We start from the raw sequence: 21,261 nt of genomic DNA on the forward strand, positions 1-21,261 counted from the left end.
TGGGGAAGGAGGAAGGGGAGAGAGTGGCATATCTAAGAGCTGTCTTTAGGGTGACATCCACATGGCATCAAGACCTCAGCCTTTAGGTCTATCAGAAAGGGCAGTGGGACCTAGCTTCTCCAATCATGATTCACTAGCCTGGCATCTTAACAGCATTTTTACAAAACCTCCTTTGCTTTCTTGGATTTTTGTTACGAATGTTAAAATGAAAGCCTAGGGACATTGAACAATTTACCTGAGGTCGAAGAGCAGCAGCCAAGGGCAGAAGTGGGCCTGTAGGCAATAGGAGTGGCTCTGAGGGGCTGAGGAAAGGGAAGGCAAGCAGGTAGAGCAACAGCCTGCTTGTCGAGCTGCAAGCATTGGCTCTTGGCCAGGCCTCATACCCACTCCTCCAGGGCCAGCTCTGCTGCCAGGCCCCAGGCTGCCAGCCCCACCTCCACACTCCCACCCCAGTCCCCTGAGAGCCCATCACCTTGGCAACAGCCAGAGAAAGGCCCAGCTAAAATATTTATGGCTCAAAACAGCCTAGAGGCTTGGGAGGGGGGAAGAGGGAAAGGCTGATGTCATCCCTTCTCAGCTTACAGGGGAGGTGACTGACATACAGGGCAGCTGGGTGGGTGGGCCAAGCCCAACAAGTCGGGGCTCTCAAAGGAAGATCCCAAGGGCCATAAGTGGTAACAGGAGGAGGACGAAGACTGTGACAGGTGACAGGACTGGATAAGACCCACAAGCCTGGGAAAAGAGGAGGAAGAAAACTTAAGGGTTGAGCAGTATTGTGTCTAGACCCCATGCCAGGCATTTCAAACACATCATTTGCTTCTCAGATCCCATTCAGTACGTAGCAATTCTTTTTTTTTTTTTTTTTTTTTTTTTTTGAGATGGAGTCTCGCTCTGTGGTCCAGGCTGGAGTGCAATGGCGCGATCTCGGCTCACTGCAAGCTCCGCCTCCTGGGTTCACACCATTCTCCTGCCTCAGCCTCCTGAGTAGCTGGGACTAGGGCCACCACCACGCCCGGCTAATTTTTTGTATTTTTAGTAGAGACGCGGTTTCACCACGTTAGCCAGGATGGTCTCGATCTCCTGACCTCGTGATCTGCCCACCTCGGCCTCCCAAAGTGCTAGGATTACAGGCGTGAGCCACCGCACCTGGCCAGTAGGTAGCAATTCTTATCCTACTTTGATGGAGTAAACAGGCCCTACAGCTCTTCTTAAAGCAAAAAAAAAAAAAAAAATTGAAACAAGCTCTGGAAATATGCAAATGATGAGCTGGGATTTGAATTCAGATCTGTTTGGCTTCAGCCCTGTAAGCTTTCCTATAAAATTCTGTGGCTCCCGAGTAGAAATCCTAGCAGACTGAAGGTATAGCGGTCTAGGAACCTAACACCAGCTCCTCAGTCAGTGACTCAGGTTCTGTGCCTCCATTTATATATGATGAAGATGCCATCTGATTCCCTAATTCCCCACCCCAAACTCCTCCCTTGTCAGCCCTGGACTCAGAGCATCCAATGTAAACAACAGGGTGACAAACTCATCGAGGCTGGCCTGTGACTTTTCTAGTTTTAGCACTGGATAGTCCCATATCCCAGAAACTCTCTCTTGGGTAAACCTAGATGATCTGTCATCCTAGACGAACCCCTCATGCAAACATAATGCTTTAATATTTCAAAGCACTTGTGGCTGTGAGAGGTACAAACAGGTCAAAAGAATAGGCCATGAAGTCTGATAGTATAGACCATGAAGTCTTTTTCTAACCATAGGCAAATTTTTTATCCTCCTTGAGTCTCAGTTTTTCTTTTTCCTGGTACATACTAAGAAATCAGTAAATTATTAGCTGTTATTTACAGTAATCAACAATGAAGACAGAAACAGGCTCAGAGATTAAATAGCTTGCCCAGTGTAAATCAACTGACTTTAAGGAATCCCTTTCCATTATACTTCTGTTCCTGCTAAGGATGAATCCAAGCTCACTAGAATGCCCCAGGCACAGTTAAAATGCAGATAGGCTCTATTCTCTCCCTAAACTCAGTCCTTCCCCTTGTTCCTTTGTTAGGATAAACAACCAGAAGGCATTAGGGAAGAGTACAGTATCAGAGGTCCCTAGCCTCTCAGGAAGCTGAGTATAAATCAACCTAGAAATAGGCCAGAGGAAACCAGAAGCCTATCAAAGGCTGACTTTCCAATCCTTCAAGGGAAAATGGCAGAACAAATAGCTGGTCTAGTATAGCTGGAAGGAAAGTGAGAGCTAAACAAGGGGGCTTTGGCTCTCTCCCAAAGCTGATAGAAGCTACCAGAGTGGGACCATTCATCACTTGACCAAACCTTTATTGAGGTCCTCAGGGTCAGATATTTGTTGGGGAGAAATATAGTACAGAGGTAGAACAGAAAAACCCCTACCCTTTATGACCTTTTTGGACAAGGTAAGTAATAAACAATGAAGAGAAAAACAGGTTCAGATGTTAAATAACTTGCCCAAATTAATTGAATCTTCTCACTTGGCTTTCCTCAGCCTTTTATGGAAGGGCAGTGATCACCCTCCCTTGGGAGCCCTCTGGAAGGGTTCAAGGACTCACAGGCTGACACCCATAACACAGGTGTGGTAGTGGGGAAACAGAAAACGGTGGTAGGGTGTTTCAGTCAATTCTATGGGAGGCTAAAGGGAAGCACACATACTGGGAATGGCACAGTAGGAGTTGCCAGTTAATTCCCATCTAGGAGGCCATGCTAGGGATACCCATTAGTCCCCTTCAACTCTTTAAAGTCTTGAACAGTTTAATTGTTAGCACCACAGTCCCCTGCAGCCCTGAGGACTCCATTCTGGGCCTAAAGACTCTTAAGGGATCCTGACTGGCTTTCTGTGGGTAAATCTGACAGATCAAGTAGAGTGAAAGAAAACTGCTGATCTCCTCTCCTGGGTTTCTCTGTGTTCAGCAAATGCCCTCAGGCCAGCCTTTATACAGCAGGTAGCTCTCCAGGTTTCAGGAGTCCTCTGATAGCTGCAAAGACACAAGGTAGAAAATTAAGAAAGCTCCCCTATTAGGGGGCTTCCCAGCTTCCCACCTGACCAGGATGCTTCCCTCACAATTGCCCCATCCCACAGCACAACTCTACTTGTTTCATTCAGTACACAAGTTTCTTGGGTACACAGATGGGTAGAAAACAGAAGTCCACAGCCTATGAATTCTCTTTTTACTGTCTGTCAGGTAATGAAAATGCAGTCTCACGCTCAATATCTCCTGTCCTTGGCCATATCTCAGCTGAGTGATCCAGGGAAGAATCAACAAAACCTTTGGGGGGCCTATCCAAGCTTTGAAGCCTCTATAAACAAAGGGAAAAATGCTTTCTGCTGTCCTAGAAATGTGAAAAAGATGAACAAAAATCTTTAAAGTCTTTTGAAGAATGGAAATCAGAAAATAGGCATCTTATTATCACTATTATTGGTAACTCAATGTTAGGCTCAAGGGGCGATGGATGTTATGAAGGATTCATCCCAGCACCAAATACTCAGGGTGGACTAGAGGAGACACATCTTAAATCTGCGGCACAGGGAAGGGGCTTGATCTCATGCTAAAACCTATAGCAATGCTCCTTCTTCTTCTTTTTTTTTTTTTTTTTTTAAAGAAAGAGTCTTGCTTTGTCACTCAGACTGGAGTACAGTGGCAACATCATGGCTCACTTCAGCCTTGATCTCCTGGGCTAAAGTGATCCTCCAACCTCAGCCTCCATATACGATCACAAACACACACCAACATCCCTGGCTAATTTTTAAATTTTTGTCTCCATATGTTGCTCAGACTGGTCTCAAACTCCTGGGATCCTCTTAATGGCTTGCCAGAGTGCTGGGATTATAGGTGTGAGCCACCATGCCTGGCCAGTGCTTCCGATCTTTTAAATGGTGCTACCATCTCCCTTAGTTGTTCCAGTCAGTAACCTGGAGCCTTAATATGTTCATTCTATCGCCTAAAAGGTTTTTTTTTTTTTTTTTTTTTTTTTTCCTGAGACAGAGTCTCGCTCTGTCACTCAGGCTGGAGTGCAGGGGCATAATCTTAGCTCCAGTACTGCAGCCTCTGCCTTCTGGGTTCCAGTGATTCTCCTCCCTCAGGCTCCCAAGTAGCCGGGATTACAGGCACGCACCACCATGCCCAGCTAATTTTTGTATTTTTAGTAGAGATGGGGTTTCACCATGATGGCCAGGCTGGTCTCAAACTCCTGACCTCAGGTGATCCGCCCACCTCGGTCTCCCAAAGCGCTAGGATTATTACAGGCATGAGCCACTGTGCCTGACAAAAGTTCTTGAATTCATTGACTTCTCTATGTTTGCAATATTACTCTACTATAGACCTTTTTTGTTGTTGTTGAGACAGTCTCACTCTGTTACTCAGGCTGCAGTGCAGTGGCACGATCTCAATTCACTGCAACCTCTGCTTCCTGGGCTCAAGCGATCCTCCTGCCTCCACCTCCCGAGCAGCTGGGATTACAGGCACATGCTACCATGCTCGGCTAGACCTTTCTTATTTCTTGCCTAGACTAGCAAGTTTCTTAACAGGTCCCCATAACCATTCTCCACTCATCAGCAAGTTTAAAAATCAGACATTGAATAATTTCATTTTCCACACCCCCCTCCTCCCATTCAAGTTGTCTTCAGTGGGATGTTAGGACTGCCATGTGTTAAGGGACTCTCCTCATATTCTATTCCTTTCACCCACCCTGTGAACTGGAAACCAAAACTCTATGATAAACTTTGCTTTTTTAAGGTCAGCCAGGTGCAGTGGCTCACACCTGTAATCGCAGCACTTTGGGATGCCGAGATGGGAGGATTGCTTGAGGCCAGAAGTTCAAGACCAGCCTGGGCAACATAGTAATACCTTGTCTCTACAAAAAATAAAAAAATAAGCTGGGTGCAGTGGCCCATGCCTACAGTCCCAGCTACTCTGGAGGCTGAGGTGAGAGGATGTCTTGAGCCCAGGAGGTAGAAGCTGCAGTGAGCTATGATCACTGCAATGAGACCCCATCTGTTTTTTTTTTTTTTGAGACAGTTTCACTCTTATTGCCCAGTCTGGAGTACGGTGGTGCGATCTCGGCTCACTGCTACCTCCGCCTCCTAGGTTCAAGCAATCTTCCTGCCTCAGCCTCTTAAGTAGCTGGGATTACAGGCGCCCGCCACCACACTCAGCTAATTTTTTGTTTTTTTGGTAGAGGTGGGGTTTCACCATGTTGGCCAGGCTGGTCTTGAACTCCTGACCTCAGGTGATCCGCCCGCCTCGGCCTCCCAAAGTGCTGGGATTACAGGTGTGAGCCACCGCACCCAGCCCCTGAGACCCCATCTCTTTCTCTCTCTTTTTTTTTTTTGAGATGGAGTCTCGCTCTGTCGCCCAGGCTGGAGTGCAGTGGCGCGATCTCAGCTCACTGCAAGCTCTGCCTCCCGGGTTCACGCCATTCTCCTGCCTCAGCCTCCCGAGTAGCTGGGACTACAGGCACCCGCCACCATGCCCAGCTAATTTTTTGTATTTTTAGTAGAGACGGGTTTCACTGTGTTAGCCAGGATGGTCTCGAACTCCTGACCTCGTGATCCGCCCGCCTCAGCCTCCCAAAGTGCTGGGGTTACAGGCGTTAAGCCACCACGCCCGGCTGACCTCATCTCTTTAAAAAAAAAAAAAAAAGAAAGAAAAGAAGAAGGTCCAACTAGGTGTGGTGGCTAACACCTATAAATCCCAACACTTTGGGAGGTTAACATAGGACGACCAATTTTGCCTAGGAGTTGGAAACCAGCCTGGGCAACAGATTGAGATCTTGTCTCTACAAAAAATAGAAAAAATTAGCCACCCGCCTATAGTCCCAGTTACTTGGGAGGCTGAGGTGGAGGATCACTTGAGCCTGGATCACTTGAGGGTGTAATGAGCCATCATATTGATAAGTGCTCCAGCTTGGATGACAGAACAAGACCCTGTCTCAAAAATAAAAATAAAAAAGGTCCAGATTCGTACCTCGGCTTCAACTTGCTTCAGTCCTATCCTCTGCCTATAATGTGCTGCTCTATGTCCTTTCCCCAAGCCCTCTGCCTAGCTAAGTCTTCCTTTATATGTTGGCTTAAACATCATTTCCTCAAGGAAAACCACAGTATTAGGTTGTATACCCTCATTGCACCCTGTTCTTTTCTTTGTAGAACTTAACACAATTGAAATTATTTATGTTATTTATGAGATTATCTGTTTAGTGTCTGTTTCCACAAATAGACTATAAGCTCCATGAAGCCAAGGACCATTTTATATTGTTCACCGGCCACTGGATCCCCAGTGTCTAGCACATAGTAGGTGTTCTAATGTATAATAGTGAATGTATTTTTAAAAATAACGAAAGGAGACATTTGTACTGATTTCTAGAGAGAAGCTTAGAAAGAATCACATCAGAGCATAAGATATTTCTCTTTCTCAAAGGCAGATGCAGAATTTGTTTGCTACATTCCAACCCCAGAGAGCCTGAGACCTGAGGAGCAACCATCTTATACCTAAAGCTAGGCCATGAATAGGAACCATGAAGGCTGCTGGAGTTAGAAGACCCCTGGGAATAATTAGCCCTGTATCTGAACCCAAACTCTTCTATCTCAAGTTTTCACACACATCACAGTGCCTAGAAGAAAGAGACTGGCTACCCTGAGGTGGGCACCAGAGGTTGACAAGGGAATAGCCAATTCAGGCATCTTAATGCAATATTAAGATCAGAAATAGTACCCAAATTTCTGGCAAGGTGCCCTATTTAGCTGATTAATCTGGGCTGATAGACTGGCTGTGCCTCACACTCTATCTAGAAACATCTCAACTAAGCTGTCTTTTTAAAGGAGTCCCTGGACAACCCCCGCCCCCACCCCCAATTTGCCCTGAAAGTGACAAGGCCTCCTTGAAGCAAGAAGCTCCCCAAGGTCTAAGGATGGGGTTAGCTTGTGTACATGAGAACTCCTATCGGCTCATTCCCTGCCTGAGATGCAAAGACAATCACCACAGTACCGGCTAGGAATGAGAAGTACAGTCACTGGTGAGAGGCTAGTGAATCTGTGATCAAGGAGTGCTAAGAAGCTAAACCTTAGCAGCACGGCTATGAAATTCACATCCCTTCCAGATACATGTCTCTCTCTTTTTAGAAGAGAGCTGTATACGAAAGCAGAAAGTACATTCAAAACAAACAAACAAAAAAACAGAGAGTGCTACAGTTTGCAGAACACTAGATGAGACTGCATCCTCAGCTTCAGAGCCAGAATAGACAATAGAGTGGAAGACCTCCAGCCCTGGGACTGGAAAATGGATTCTAGAGGTCCGTGAACATTCTTCCCCATTACTTCCCAAAAAGGGTTGAGTCTCCTGCTTGAATGCAGCCTCCTTAGGAGCCGAGAGCAGCAATCAGGCTACAATAGGACTAGGGTGCAGTGCCCCCATAGGCTTGTGCTCCTAAGGGGCCTTGAAGAGCCAGACCTATTTTCTAGGCCAGGAAACAAAAGAACGGGTAGTTAAGGCAGTGTTGTGCACTTCCTCCTCCCCCACTAAGCAGCTGCTGTCTCAGACAGCTGTTTCCAGCCTGTCTGCTCGATGCTATTAAATATTCATCAGATGCTTGCTAGCTTTAAACATGCAACGACTATTAATCTGGGGAGCAGGAGGTACATGTGGGTCTCAAGAGAAGAGGGGAGGGCTCATAAGGATCCAGCTCTTCTTTTTTTGGAGACGGAGTCTTATTCTTGTCGCCCAGGCTGGAGTGCAATGGTGTGATCGTGGCTCACTGCAACCTCCGCCTCCCAGGTTCAAGCAATTCCCCTGCCTCAGCCTCCCTAGTAGCTGGGATTACAGATGCGCGCCACCACGTCCGGCTAATTTTTGTATTTTTAGTAGAGGCGGGGTTTCACCATGTTGGCCAGGCTGGTCTCAAACTCCTGACCTCATGATCCGCCCGCCTTGGCTTCCCAAAGTGCTGGGATTACCGGCGTGAGCCACCGCACCCGGCCCAGGATCCAAGTTTTTAAACTTCAGGAATCTGGAAACCAAGCTAGGAGTACCAGTCCTATACACCAAAGCCAGGAACTACTTCGGTGTAAGCTGATCATGCGGCCACCCTAGGTACAGAGGAGACCAGCAGGCAGCTAAGGAGGAACATAAAGACTTCAGTCTAAACTCCATCTCTTGGACTCTGTGGTTATCCTAACTTCTAGACATACATTTCTCACTCTGTATACCATGGATAATCATTGCTTCACAGGGTTGTTTGTGAGAATTAAATGAGATACTGTTTAATTCTAGGGTGTCCAATCTTTTGGCTTCCCTAGGCCACACTGGAATAACTGCCTTGGGGCACACATAAAATACACTAACGACAGCCGATGAGCTTAAAAAAAAAATCGCAGAAAAATCTCATAATGTTTTAAGAAAGTTTATGAATTTGTGTTAGGCTACATTCAAAGCCGTCCTGGGCCATAGGCTGGACAAGCTTGCTGTATATGATACTCTCAGCACAGAATTAGAACATAATTAAGAGCTTAAAATGGAGGCAGGGACCTCATCCATTGAGGACTTCTAGTGGTGAGCAAAGCCTTGCTTAACGATCCGTTAAGAGCAAAGTTTCTTTTAGTGGACAGTCAAGAGTTTTGGTTTCCATTTCGCAGGGTGGGCGAAAGGAATACGACACAAGGAGATTCCCGTAACATAGGTTAAGTCCAGACATCTCATCCTCAAACAACCCAAGTACCAGACAGGAGAGATGAGTCTCCTTTCTGAAAAAGGCAGGAATTAAAAGGCCTTCAGGCAGGAGGGAAGGCGGGAGGACAAGAAGGGGAGAATATCCCCTTCACTCTCCCACAAAGGAGTAGCGCCACTTTATAGAAGGCTTCCTTCCCTTATTTTCCCTACCTTGCCGGTACACTGGTAAACAGATGTGATGTAAGTCACTCTCATGCTTAAGGCATTAAATAGCTCAAACTTTAGAATAAAGTCCAAACCCCTTGATTAATATGTAGCTTCCAAAATCAGCACTAACTTATTCTTCCAATCTCTATTTATAGCTAATATTTGAGTGCTTACTGCGTGTCATGTTAAATGTTTTTTTTTTTGAGATGCAGTTTTGCTTTTGTTGTGTGCAATGGCGCTATCTTGGCTCACTGCAACCTCCACCTCCTGGGTACAAGCGATTCTCCTGCCTCAGCCTCCCGAGTAGCCGGGATTACAGGCATGCGCCACCACGCCCAGCTAATTTTTTGTATTTTTAGTAGAGACGGGGTTTCTCCATGTTGGTCAGGCTGGTCTCGAACTCCTGACTTCAAGTGATCCGCCCACCTCGGCCTCCCAAAGTGCTAGGATTACACGTGTGAGCCACTGCACCCGGCCTGGTGAATGTTTTATAAGCATTAGCTCACTCGATCTTCCCAAGTGTCTAAGTAAATGATATTATCCCCATTTTACAAATGATGAAATTGAGACTTGAAACTAAGGCAGAATTTGAAAGTAGTCTGCTTACACAGGGTATGGTGGCTCATACCTGTAATCCTTACCACTCTGGGAAGGTGCTTGTGGCCAGGAGTTTGAGTCCGGCTTGGGCAACATAGAGACTTGTTTCTATAAAAAGTAAAGTCAAGTGGGCATGGTGGCCCATGCCTGTAGTCCTAGCTACTTGGGAGGCTGAGGCAGGAGGACAGCTTGAGCCCAGGAGTTCAAGGCTGCAGCGAGCTATGATCACACCACCGCACTCCAGCCTGGGTGGCAAAGCAAGACCCCACCTGTAATTAATTAATTAATTTAATTAGTCTGCTTAAAGCTATAATAAAGTGTTATTATGCTAAGCTATCCATTTGTCTGCCTGGCAAATTTTGATTATCCTTTAAATTGTAACTTAAATGCTATCACCTTTCTCTGGCACTCCCTAAGCCTTTCTCAGGCAGCTCCTCCAGGCTCCCTGGTATTCAGTTCTGCAAGAGAACATGATGATACACTATTGCAACTATTTTTTAATTTATTATTTTATAGGTATATTATTTTTTGAGACAGAGTCTTGCTGTCACCCAAGCTGGAGTATAGTGTCATGATCATGACTCACTGCAGCCTTGACCTCCTGGGCTCAAGAGATCTTCCTGACTCAGCCTTTCAAGTAGCTGGGACTACAGGCGTGCACCACCACATCTAGCTTTTTATTTTTATTTTTTTTGTAGAGATGGGAGTCTCACTATGTTGCCCAGGCTAGTCCCGAACTCCTGGACTCTAGCGATACTCCTGCCTTGGGGTTACGGGGTGAACCACCAGGCCTGGCCTGTTTAAAATTTTCTGGTCTCAGTTTCATCATGTGTAAAAATGGGATAATAACATCTACCTCACTGGTGGAGAAAACTACATGGCACAGAGTAAATAGTCAATACATGTCTGAATTCACAAAATGCGGTAATAACATGACTTTTTTTTCAGGATGCATCTTGCACTTGATGTGAAAAGAAACCACTCGGCTGGGCGCAGTGGCTCACACTTGTAATCCCAGCACTTTGGGAGGCCGAGACGGGTGGATCACGAGGTCAGGAGATCGAGACCATCCTGGCTAACACAGTGAAACCCCGTCTCTACTAAAAATACAAAAAATTAGTTGGGCGTGGTGGCGGGTGCCTGTAGTCCCAGCTACTCAGGAGGCTGAGGCAGCAGAATGGCATGAACCTGGGAGGTGGAGCTTGCAGTGAGCAGAGATCGCCCCACTGCAATCCAGCCCGGGCGACAGAGTGAGACACCGTCTCAAAAAAAAAAAAAAAAAAAGAAACCACTATGTCAGTTTAATTGGCAGCTTTTTTTCTTTCTTTTTTCTTTTCTTTCTTTCCTTTCTTTCTTTACAGCACTTAAAGACACAATTTACAATAAGCAGTCTCTTAGGGTCAATGAAATTTGGAATTACAGAAGCAGCAAGCTTTCAGCACAGAGAATGGACTTTGCTGTACAACAATGTTGATATGCACCCTGTCCTGATGTGCTATGCAACCATGGTAAATTACCTCACCTCTTCTAGTATCAGTTGCCTAATCTATAAAAATAGGGACACACAGTAGGCATTCAAATTGAGCTCTTCTCTTTCAGCCAAACAAAGCTGCCTATTTTCCCTATCTCACTTTCTTCTTCTTTTAAATGTGGTCAAGATCAGTGGATGGCATAGACTGAGAATAAAATGAGGGAAAAAAATGAAAATGACTACTTACTAGTAGTACTGCCAGCAAACAGCAGCCTCTGTAGGGTCATACAAAGTACAGGAACATATCAAGAAGACAGTGAGCCCATGTGTTGCCTAACACACTCTAATCCACATTTTTGGTGGCCACAAAGTTCTAGCAGGTGTTAATGCATCTCTAACTTCATTCTTAGCCTGGGACAGGTGGTGGGATTTGGTGGAAGAGAGTATAAAGGTGGGACAAACCCTAAGCCTGTATCCGTAGGTAAGGAAGGGTCAGAGTATTCCCTCAATAGTAACTGTCACTGCCAAGTGTCCACCCTGGAGACTCTATGGAAACTGTGGTGGGGGAAGAGAGGGCTAGGAAGCGAGGAAGTTGATGGTGGGAGAAGGGCATGCTGGAGCGCTGCCTCTGAACCTCTGGAAAACCACCTATGACCAGGCATGGCAGCTAGAACAGCCTCATTCCCACTTTAGCAGCCTGCAGTATAATACAGAAATAAAAGCATGCTTTGTAGTCACCCATTCTTGGGATCAAATCCTAGCTCTATCACTTACAAACTCTCAGTGATGTAAAAATAATCTGATCAGCTATTATGTATTATTGAACAGCTACTGCCAGAAATTGTATCAATAACTTTTAAGTAATAACTACTTCAAAAGGCAGTACACCTACATACATCTGTGGTTAACTGATTTTTGATAAGGGCGACAAGACCATTCAATGAAGAAAGAATAGTCTTTTCAACAAATGGTGCCGGGACAATGGGATATCCACATGTAAAAGAATGAATTTGGTCTGAGCACGGTGGCTCACGCCTGTAATCCCAGCACTTTGGGAGGCTGAGGCGGGCGGATCACCTGAGGTCAGGAGTTCGAGACCAGCCTGGCCAACATGGCAAAACCCCGTCTCTACTAAAAATACAAAAATTAGCTGGGCATGGTGGTGGGCGCCTGTAATCCCAGCTACTTGGGAGGCTGAGGCAGGGAGAACTGCTTGAACTTGAACCTGGGAGGCAGAGGTTGCAATGAGCCGAGATTGAGCCACTGCACTCCAGCCTGGGTGACAGAGTGAGACTCTGTCTCAAAAAAAAAAAAAAAATTTGAACCCCCACCCCAGGCCACACACACAAAAGTTAACATAAAATGAATCATAGACCTAAATGCAAGAATTAAAGCTGGGTGTGGTGGCTCACACCTGTAATCTTAGCACTTTGGGAGGCCGAGGTGGGTGGACTGCCTGAGCTCAGGGGTTCAAGACCAGCCTGGCCTGGCCAACATGGTGAAACCTTGCCTCTACTAAAAAATAAAAAAAATTAGCCAGGCATGGTGGCACGCACCTGTAGTACCAGCTACTTGGGAGGGTGAAGCATGAGAACTGCTTGAACCCGGGAGCTGGAGGTTGCAGTGAACTGAGATCATACCACTGCACTCCAGCCTGGGGGACAGAGTCAGACTCTGTCTCCAAAAAACAAACAAACAAACAAACAAAAAGAACTAAAACTAAAAAACTGAGAAAGAAACAAACAGGTACAATCCTGACCTTGAATGAGACAATAGTTTATTACCTATGACAAAAAAGAAAAAAACAGATAAACTGGACTTCAACAAAATGGAAAATTTTGGTGATTTAAAGAAAGTAAAAGTACAACCCACTGAATGGGAGAAAATATTTGCAAATCATACATCTGACAAGAGTTTAGCGTCCAGAATATATAAAGAACTTACAACTCGCTAATAAAAAGACAAATTATCCCATTTAAAAGTGGGCAAAGTATTTAGATAGACATTTTTCCACAGAAGATATATAATTGGCTAACAAGCACATGAAAATATGCTCAATGACATTAGTCATTAGGGAAATGCAAATCAAAACCACAGTGAGGTACCACTTCACACCCACTAAAGATAGCTATAATAAAGTAAATGTTGGTGAGGATATGGAGCATTTGGAACCCTCATACGTTGCTGGTAGGAATGGTATAGGCTCTCTGCAGAAAACAATTTGGCAGTTCCTAAAAAAATTAAACAGGCCGGGCGTGGTGGCTCATGCCTGTAATCCCAGCACTTTGGGAGGCTGAGGCAGGTGGATCATGAGGTCAGGAGATCGAGACCATCCTGGCTAACACGGTGAAACCCCGTCTCTACTAAAAATACAAAAAATTAGCCAGGTGTGGTGGCACGTGCCTATATTCCCAGCTGCTTGGGAGGCTGAGGTAGGAGAATCACTTGAACCCAGGAGGCGGAGGTTGCAGTGAGCTGAGATCGTGCCACTGCACTCCAGCCTGGGCGACAGAGCGAGACTCTGTCTCAAAAAAAAATAAAAAATAAAAAATAAACAGAGTCACCGTATGACCCAGAACCCAGAAATTCTTCTAGGTATATACCCAAGAAACTGAAAACATGTCCACACAAAAACTTATATACAAATATTCAAAGCAGTATTATTCATAATAGCCAAAAGGTAGAAATAATCCAAATGCCTGTCAATGGATCAATGAATAAATGAAACGTAGTATATGCATACAGTGAAATCGCATTTAACAGTAAAAAAAAAAAAAAAAAAAAAAAAACAAAGTAGGGATACATGCTACAACATGGATGAACCTTGAAAACATCCGAAGTGAAAGGAGGCCAGTCAGCTGAGCATGATGGCTCACGTCTGTAATCCCAAACTTTGGAAGGCCAAGGTAGGCGGATCACCTGAAGTCACGAGTTCGAGACCAGCCTGGCCAACACGGTGAAACCCCACCTCTACCAAAAATACAAAAATTAGCCAGGCATGGAGGCGCGTGCCTATAATCCCAGCTACTCAGGAAGGCAGGAGAATCGCTTGAACCTGGGAGGCGGAGGTTGCAGTTGCAGTGAGCTGAGATCGCACCACTGCACTCCAACCTGAGCGACAGAGCAAGACCCCGTCTCAAAAAAAAACCAAAAAAAACAAAAAAAAACAAAAAGGAAGCCAGTCACAGAAGACCACTTATTGTATAATTTCATTTGTATGAAATCATACAGAAAGTGGTCTTCTGTGACTGGCTAAACCCTTGGACTTAGCCTTCTGGAGGCTAAACCCTTGTCATCTTTAGAGACAGAAAGCAGAGTAGTAGCCTACGGCTGGAGGGGATAAATAGATTGGTGGAAGACAGATAAAAGGCATGGGGTTTCTTTTTGGAATGATAAAGACATTTTAAATGGGCCCTAGTGATGACTGAACAACTCTGTATATACTAAAAACCACTGAATTATACACTTTAAGTGAGAGAACAGTATGGTATGTGAATTATATCTCAATAAAGTTGTTATTTTAAAATTCCGCCAAAACTCTAGACTTCTTTGCCACTAGGACAGTTATGTCTGTCCAAAAAGAATCACTTAAAAATGCTAACATGACCTTTAATTTATACTAATAGAAGCTAACCACAGGCTGCAAACTGGTAAGCTAAAGGCCACATGTGGCATGCAGCAAATGTATTTTACTGGGACCAATAGTATTTTAAAAACTTTCTACCCGGGCTGGAGTACAGTGTTGTGATCATAGCATACTGTAATCTTGAACTCCTCGACTCAAGTGATCCTCCTTCCCCTGCCTCCTGAGTAGCTAGGATAAGAGGTGCAAGCCATGATGCCCAGCTAATGCCCAGCTAACTTTTTGTAGAGACAGAGTCTGCTATGTTGTCCCGGCTTGTCTTGAACTCCTGGCTTCAAGTGATCCTCCCAACTCAGCCTCCCCAGGTGTTGGGATTACAGGCATGAGCTGCCATGCGCAGCCAAGAAAATTTTTAGAGAAGGGAAAGACACAGTAATGAAAATGATCTTCAAATACCTGAAAGGATGTTGCTTCAGGGGTCCAAAGCAGATTCAGTTTAAATTACTGAGGTACAGGTCTCATTCAAAATGAGAGATAAAATACTTAGAGCCGTCTCTAATGAAATGGGCTGCTTTTGGAAGTAATGTTTCCTATGACTAGTATGAAGTACTATGTTACATGCTATAACCTGGATGAACCAAACACTATGCAAAGTCAAAGAAGCCAATTCCAAAAAGCATATATTATATGATTCCATTTATATGGAATGTTCAGAATAGGCAAACCCACAGAAAGAGTAGTGGCTGCCAACAGCTGGGGAGAGAAGGGAGTTGGGAGTGACTATTAGCAGATATAAGATTTGTTTTTAGAGTGATGGAAATATTCTGGAATTAAATAGTGGAAATGGTTGCACAGTATAAATATACTAAAAACTACTGCATTGTACACTGTAAAATTGTAAATTTTATGCTATGTGAATTTTTCCTCAAGACAGAAACAAAGGTAGAAAGGGACCAAATGAGATACTTACTAACTCTGTTAGGATATTATGATGCATACAGTGATAAATGTCAGGTATTATCATCAACTTCATTTGATGATAAATGAGGCACTGAAAGGGTTTTGTTTCTGACTAAGGTGACAAAGGCTCACATGAAGCAGAGCCAGGACAGATACCCAATCTTGCCTGTCTCTAAAGCTTACAGAATTGTAATAAAAGTTCACAGGTTGGCCGGGTACAGTGGCTCACGCCTGTGATCCTAGCACTTTGGGAGGCTGAGGTGGGCGGATCACTTGAAGCCAGGAGTTCAAGACTAGCCTGGCCAACATGGTGAAACCACATCTCTACTAAAAATACAAAAATTGTCCAGGCGTGGTGGTGTGTGCCTATAATCCCAGCTACTCCGGAGGCTGAGGCAGGGGAATCGCTTGAACCCGGGAGGCGGAGGTTGCAGTAAGCTGAAATCACACCACTGCACTCCAGCCTGGGCAACAGAGTGAGACTCCACCTTAAAATAAATAAATAAAGTTGACAGGTAGTGAGTGATAGAATTTTACAGAAAACACTTGGATCAATGGGCGAAGCTACATGTCCAGAACAGGCAGAACACCAGCAGGCCTAGGTCCACAAACAGAACCTGCCTTTCCAAGCACAGTTCACAGTCCAAATGAAAGGTTTCCCCAAACTTCTAATCCATTTTTCTTCTTCAGACTACCCTAGGAAGAGTTGAGACTAAATTCTCTGCATTCAGGGATTCCCCACGCTAAATTTCCTAGCCATTCATGTGACCAACATCAAATGTAGGACTTGCCAGGTGCCCAGAATCTTGTTCAGTACATATGCCCCTCTCTTAAAGCTTCCAGATCTCTCGCAGGCTGAGAGGCAGGCTTGGAAGAAAAAGAAATTCCAAGAAGCCAAATTTCACTGTGAAAGGTTCTATATGCCTAGGGCTTACCTAGTTAGGCCTTTCTCCTCAGTGTCATCCTAATCCTAACACCTCAGAGCAGAGAAAAAATCAGCCAGTTAGTTGCTTAATGGCTTCAATTAATAGGAAAGCTCACTGTTGTCACAGCCCCCAACTACACAAACCAGGGAGTCAAACTCCACATCCTTTCTTCTATACCACAATTATCCCTATGAAGGATCTCCTAAGTATAAGAAATATCCTTTCCCAGCCGGGTGTGGTGGCTCACGCCTGTAATCTCAGCACTTTGGGAGGCCAAGGCGGGTGGATCACCTGAGGTCAGGAGTTCGAGACCAGCCTGACCAATAAGGTGAAACCTCGTCTCTACTAAACAATACAAAAATTAGCCAGGCGTGGTGGCAGGTGCCTGTAGTCCCAGGTACTCGGGAGGCTGAGACAGGAGAATTGCTTGAACCCAGAGGCGGAGATTGCAGTGAGCTGAGATTGCGCCACTGCAGCCAAGCCTGGGTAATGGAGCAGGGCTCCGTCTCAAAAAAAACAAAACAAAAGAAAACCAAAAAAACCAAAAAAGAAAAAAAAGAAATACCCTTTCCCTAGATTAAGGACAGTATAGTATAGGGTTAAGATGACAGGTTTTGGCAACAGAAATCTTGAGCTTGAGTACCAGCCATACTAATTATGGGACCCTGGGAAGTTACTTAACTTCATTAGGTCTTAAGTTACTTCTGTAAAATATGGATATTACTGGACAATTGTTTCTGGGCTACCCAGCATCCATTTCCCTTTCCTAACAACTCACCAACTGCCTTTTGAGGAACTGGTTTTTCTTACGCATGTGACTCAGCTAATCCAGTCTGATATTCCCTCTCTAAAACCTGAATCTTGAGTAGAGGCAGAAAGAGACCCGACATAGTTTGAGTTGTGCCCAAGGAGCCAGTCCTTGTTTCAAGATCGTTCCTGTGGTCTACCACTGTTGTCCCAGTTCCCTGCAGCCACTACAGTTCCCACACCAGATTTTTTAGCCTTTGCACTGAACATTGAGCCCTTAACACCTTTCTAATAAAGTCTTTTTCATTTACATTAGCCACTTTGTTGCTTGCAACCAATGAACTCCAAGTGGAACACCACCTCATCGGGTTATTAACAGGATAAACAGAGTGGGATTCAACAGATCTAAGTTGATATTGTCTGGCCTTATCAACCACTAGATGTAAATTCAGTATGGACATGTAAGTGTGGTCATGTCGTAAATAAGGTACAAATGACCACAAAAAAGATTAACCCATTGACCACCTTACAGGCCACCTCCTAGCATAACTGTTTTACAGTTATGATAAAAGGCCCGTGTTCCTTAATAGAAAGCCACCTTAACATACCTGACATGGGTCTTCACTACCCATTCTAGTCCAGGAAATGCCTCAGGAGTTTTCAGTCACCTGAAAATGGAGAAATAACAGATCAGTCTTTTGAAGAGGAAGTTTTAAAGACATACAAAATAAAAGATAAAGAGATCCTGCATGCAGTTTACACATTACAGGAGAAACATGCAACTTTTAAGAAATTTTAAGTAAAGTTTCATTGTGAATATCAATATGGGGACCTACAGGGACTCATCCTTACACAGTTTTAAATAGCTGAGCAGAAAGCTTTTGGGGTGCAGCAGGAGGTCTAATCTACAGTCATTGAAATTTTACAATGTGTCATTTAAGATGTCAGACTTTGTGCCCAGGTTACGTTACAGTTCACTTGTGATGGGCAGGATTATTAAGAGTTATGGCTAATTTATGCGGCAACATATGGTTTTTCTTTTTACAGCTATTTTTATTAAACAAGTTTTGCAAAGTTTTAACATTAAAATTAACAGCTAAAGAATTGTTTATGCAAGTTGCTGTCACAGTTTATGTAAAAGAGAAATATGTGCTATTAAAATCAGACATTTAGGTTACCTTTGGTTTTTTGCGATGCATGTTAGCTTTACACATCCTGATTCTCTTGCGATAATTTTCCTTTAAAAAGGGGGGTATAGAGTGATCTCTTTTCATCAAAACAAGACATAATGCCCTGAAAGCTGACTTCAAACCATGGTTGAAAATTCAGTTATTTACATTTTATCACAATCTACAAATACATTTTTTTGTTGGTGTGTTTTAAAAAGAAAAAAAAAATGTCCATCATGCACTGCTGCAGGCAGCTTGGCACTTCAATACAAGAGGATTTTTCACCCCCGAGCAGTTTAGGTGGCTCTCTTAGGGAAGCCATGAGAACCCTGAGAATCAGCATAGAGTAGAAATGGGACCAACCAATTCCATCACTTCCTCTCTTGGTCTCTTAGGAGGGGGTTCAGAGCCAGCCTATCATGCCAAATCCTGCCCCAGCCCAGCTGAGTTATCAGCATTTCTGGGATTGAAAGAGAAACCCTCAAGGGCACCCAGAGTTGGCTGAACTGTCATGCCTAAAGGCAGATGCTGTCCCCTTCTGAGCTCACAGAAATTATTTGGTGTCACACTTTAGAGCCACCTAGGGGTTCTACAGAAGGTGCAAACCAGGCTGGCTTGCACTTTTAAATACTGAGACCTATCTATGGAAACCAATCCAAGTTTCAGCTCAGTTGAGTTGAAAACTCTCCATAAATTAGAATTTTTGATAGGATTGGATACAACAGCTTCCAACAACTTCCAGGGGGTGAAAAAGCTTTGGTTATTTTTAAACTAAAACTTAACAACTCCATCAACTTTTTTTTGGTAAACTTAAAATAAAATCCCCCCCACCACTTTTAAGAATGTTTCCAACTTTTAACAAGCCCATTAACTTTAGAGTTAATTTAAGTTTATTTGAAAGAGAAAACTATTTTATGGTCCACCCAAAAAAATGACAATTCATCACATTTACTTTGATTAAAAAAGGACTAAACTTTATTGACAAACTGCTGCAGACATTTTGACATAAGTTTAAGCTACCTATTTAGGCAGACTTACACATGTAGCATTTAATCTTCCGAGAACAAAATGGGAGGACGGTACAAATCCAATTAGGACTTTAACTTATGTACAAAGTGGATTTTGATTCCTTTTTCATTCAGCTGCAGTGTCCCTTTTTATATCATGCTAGTGTTGAGACATACTTGACTAACTTGGGAACAGTTCGATATATTGACAACTGTCAACTTAAGAAAATCAACAGCTTTTGGCCCCAGCGTCCAAGTGAACTTTTCATGGAGTGCAGAATCTCAAATGGACAAAATACTTTGTCTTTTTAAATACTGAAAATTTAATTATTAGTACTATGACTGAAAGATTCTTCATGGCTAAAAAGCTCTGCATCAAACTCAATTCAGGAGGCCTTCCCTCCCCACCACCATCAACCTCTTCAAAACCTACTCCCTCCCTCTAAGTATCTCTCAACACAGTATGTCTGGGGCTAGATTTCAAAACCCACGTAATGAAAAAGTCAGTTTTACAAGCCTAATTTTGTTGTTTTTTTATATCAATTAACGTTAAAAATTGCATCAACTATTTAATTCATGAGGATCTTTCATATTAAAATTTAACCTTAAGATTCAACCGCCATGTGCTTTTATAAAGGAAACATTTTTTAGAGACGTCTGAGCTCACTTTTACATGGTGGTGCCTACTGCCGTTAATGTTTGTGATTTTAAATCTTAAACAGCCCTGAATTTTGAAATGTAGCCTAGTTTGGGATTCTGCAACTACAACTTTACGGGATGCCTCAAATCAAAACTAAGAGAAACTTAACAAGCCTTTACTTCAGAACCTTTAAGCAAGCAATGTCATTTTTGAAACTAACAGGTTTGTGTGTTTTTTTTTTTTACTCAACTTCTTTTTTTATTATAAAAGGTACACTTCTGTTTATATTTAAACAACAAAGAAAAAAGCATCTACACACTTAAAAAATTAATTCGATATTCCTAAATCTATTTTAACTCATTTTAAAATACTACATACAGAAGCCAGAATGCAGAGTTAAGAATGGAATAAGGTGGGGAGAAGAAGGGGACCACGAAGAAAAACACTTAGACAATTACTTGTCTGTTGTGGGTAAAGCAACAGGAATCCTGGGAGATACAAGAAATCAGTAACAACTTTGCTCATAACTGATATTTTCCCCTCATGTTTGTTTTTAATAACGTCCATATGGGTGCTCTCTGTATGCTCCCTTCACTGGCCTAGCAGGAGGGGCCTTCAGCGACGGCCTGGTCCCATTCCAGTCGTCCTGGCCTGTGGGGAAAACAAAGACAGTTTATAAACCATGTGGTGACAGCACTTAGGGATAAGCAGGGATAGGTCACATAGTAAAGATCACCAAAAACACTGAGTTTCTTCTAATGTCTTGACACTTCCCCTGGTGTTCCTTGCTCTCTACTTGGCTTGGCCCTCTTGGGCAGCCTGGGCAATTTTTCAGTTTTGAGTGGAAGGACAGAAGGGAACAAATCCAAAAAGGCTGCCATTGACTCTGGAGTAATCTCCCACAACGAGGTTCTTCATAGACAAATGTGATCTGTACTCCAGTCCCCAAACCTGGAGATACCCAACACCTTGCCTGAGATAGTGAGGAACTCATTAATCTTAGTGAGTCTGCAATGGCCTTTCCTGTTCCCAAAACAATTTGGCAGGTACCCTCAGGTAAGGTGGGAAGACTTCTGGAAGTCTTTCAGATTGGAAGCAGGCAGCCAGCCCCACTTCCATGCAACAGCAAGTCATGTTTCCTTACGGAGAAGTGTCCTCTAGCTCCCTGGGAAAAGCAAGCAAGGGCCACTTTCCATGGGGCCCTCCACCAGCAGAGCTGATACTGCTCTCTCTGGTAGAGGGATGTGCAATCAAATGTTGCACTGACAGCACTGTTTAA

The 21,261-nt window shown here is 43.8% G+C and overlaps 1 protein-coding gene across 3 annotated transcripts in view; it reads right to left on the reverse strand.

Annotated features, from left to right (window-relative positions):
• Positions 1–2,305: 2,305 nt before the first annotated feature.
• Positions 2,306–21,261, reverse strand: part of KHDRBS1 (KH RNA binding domain containing, signal transduction associated 1) — a 47,807-nt gene continuing 28,851 nt past the window's right edge. For 2 of the 3 annotated variants that reach the window (XR_010147337.1, XM_513273.9), the window contains exon 9: positions 19,288–20,633. Coding sequence is in view for 1 of the 3 variants with exons in the window: in XM_513273.9 (XP_513273.3) it covers positions 20,536–20,633 (98 nt within the window). In the remaining 2 variants the exon portion in view is untranslated. Of the gene's footprint in view, positions 2,994–17,774; positions 17,835–19,287; positions 20,634–21,261 lie in introns of those variants that run through there. The other variant, XR_681249.5, reaches the window with a different exon arrangement.

The sequence above is a fragment of the Pan troglodytes genome, chromosome 1 (assembly GCF_028858775.2).
Source record: "Pan troglodytes isolate AG18354 chromosome 1, NHGRI_mPanTro3-v2.0_pri, whole genome shotgun sequence".
Taxonomy (NCBI): Eukaryota; Metazoa; Chordata; class Mammalia; order Primates; family Hominidae; genus Pan; species Pan troglodytes.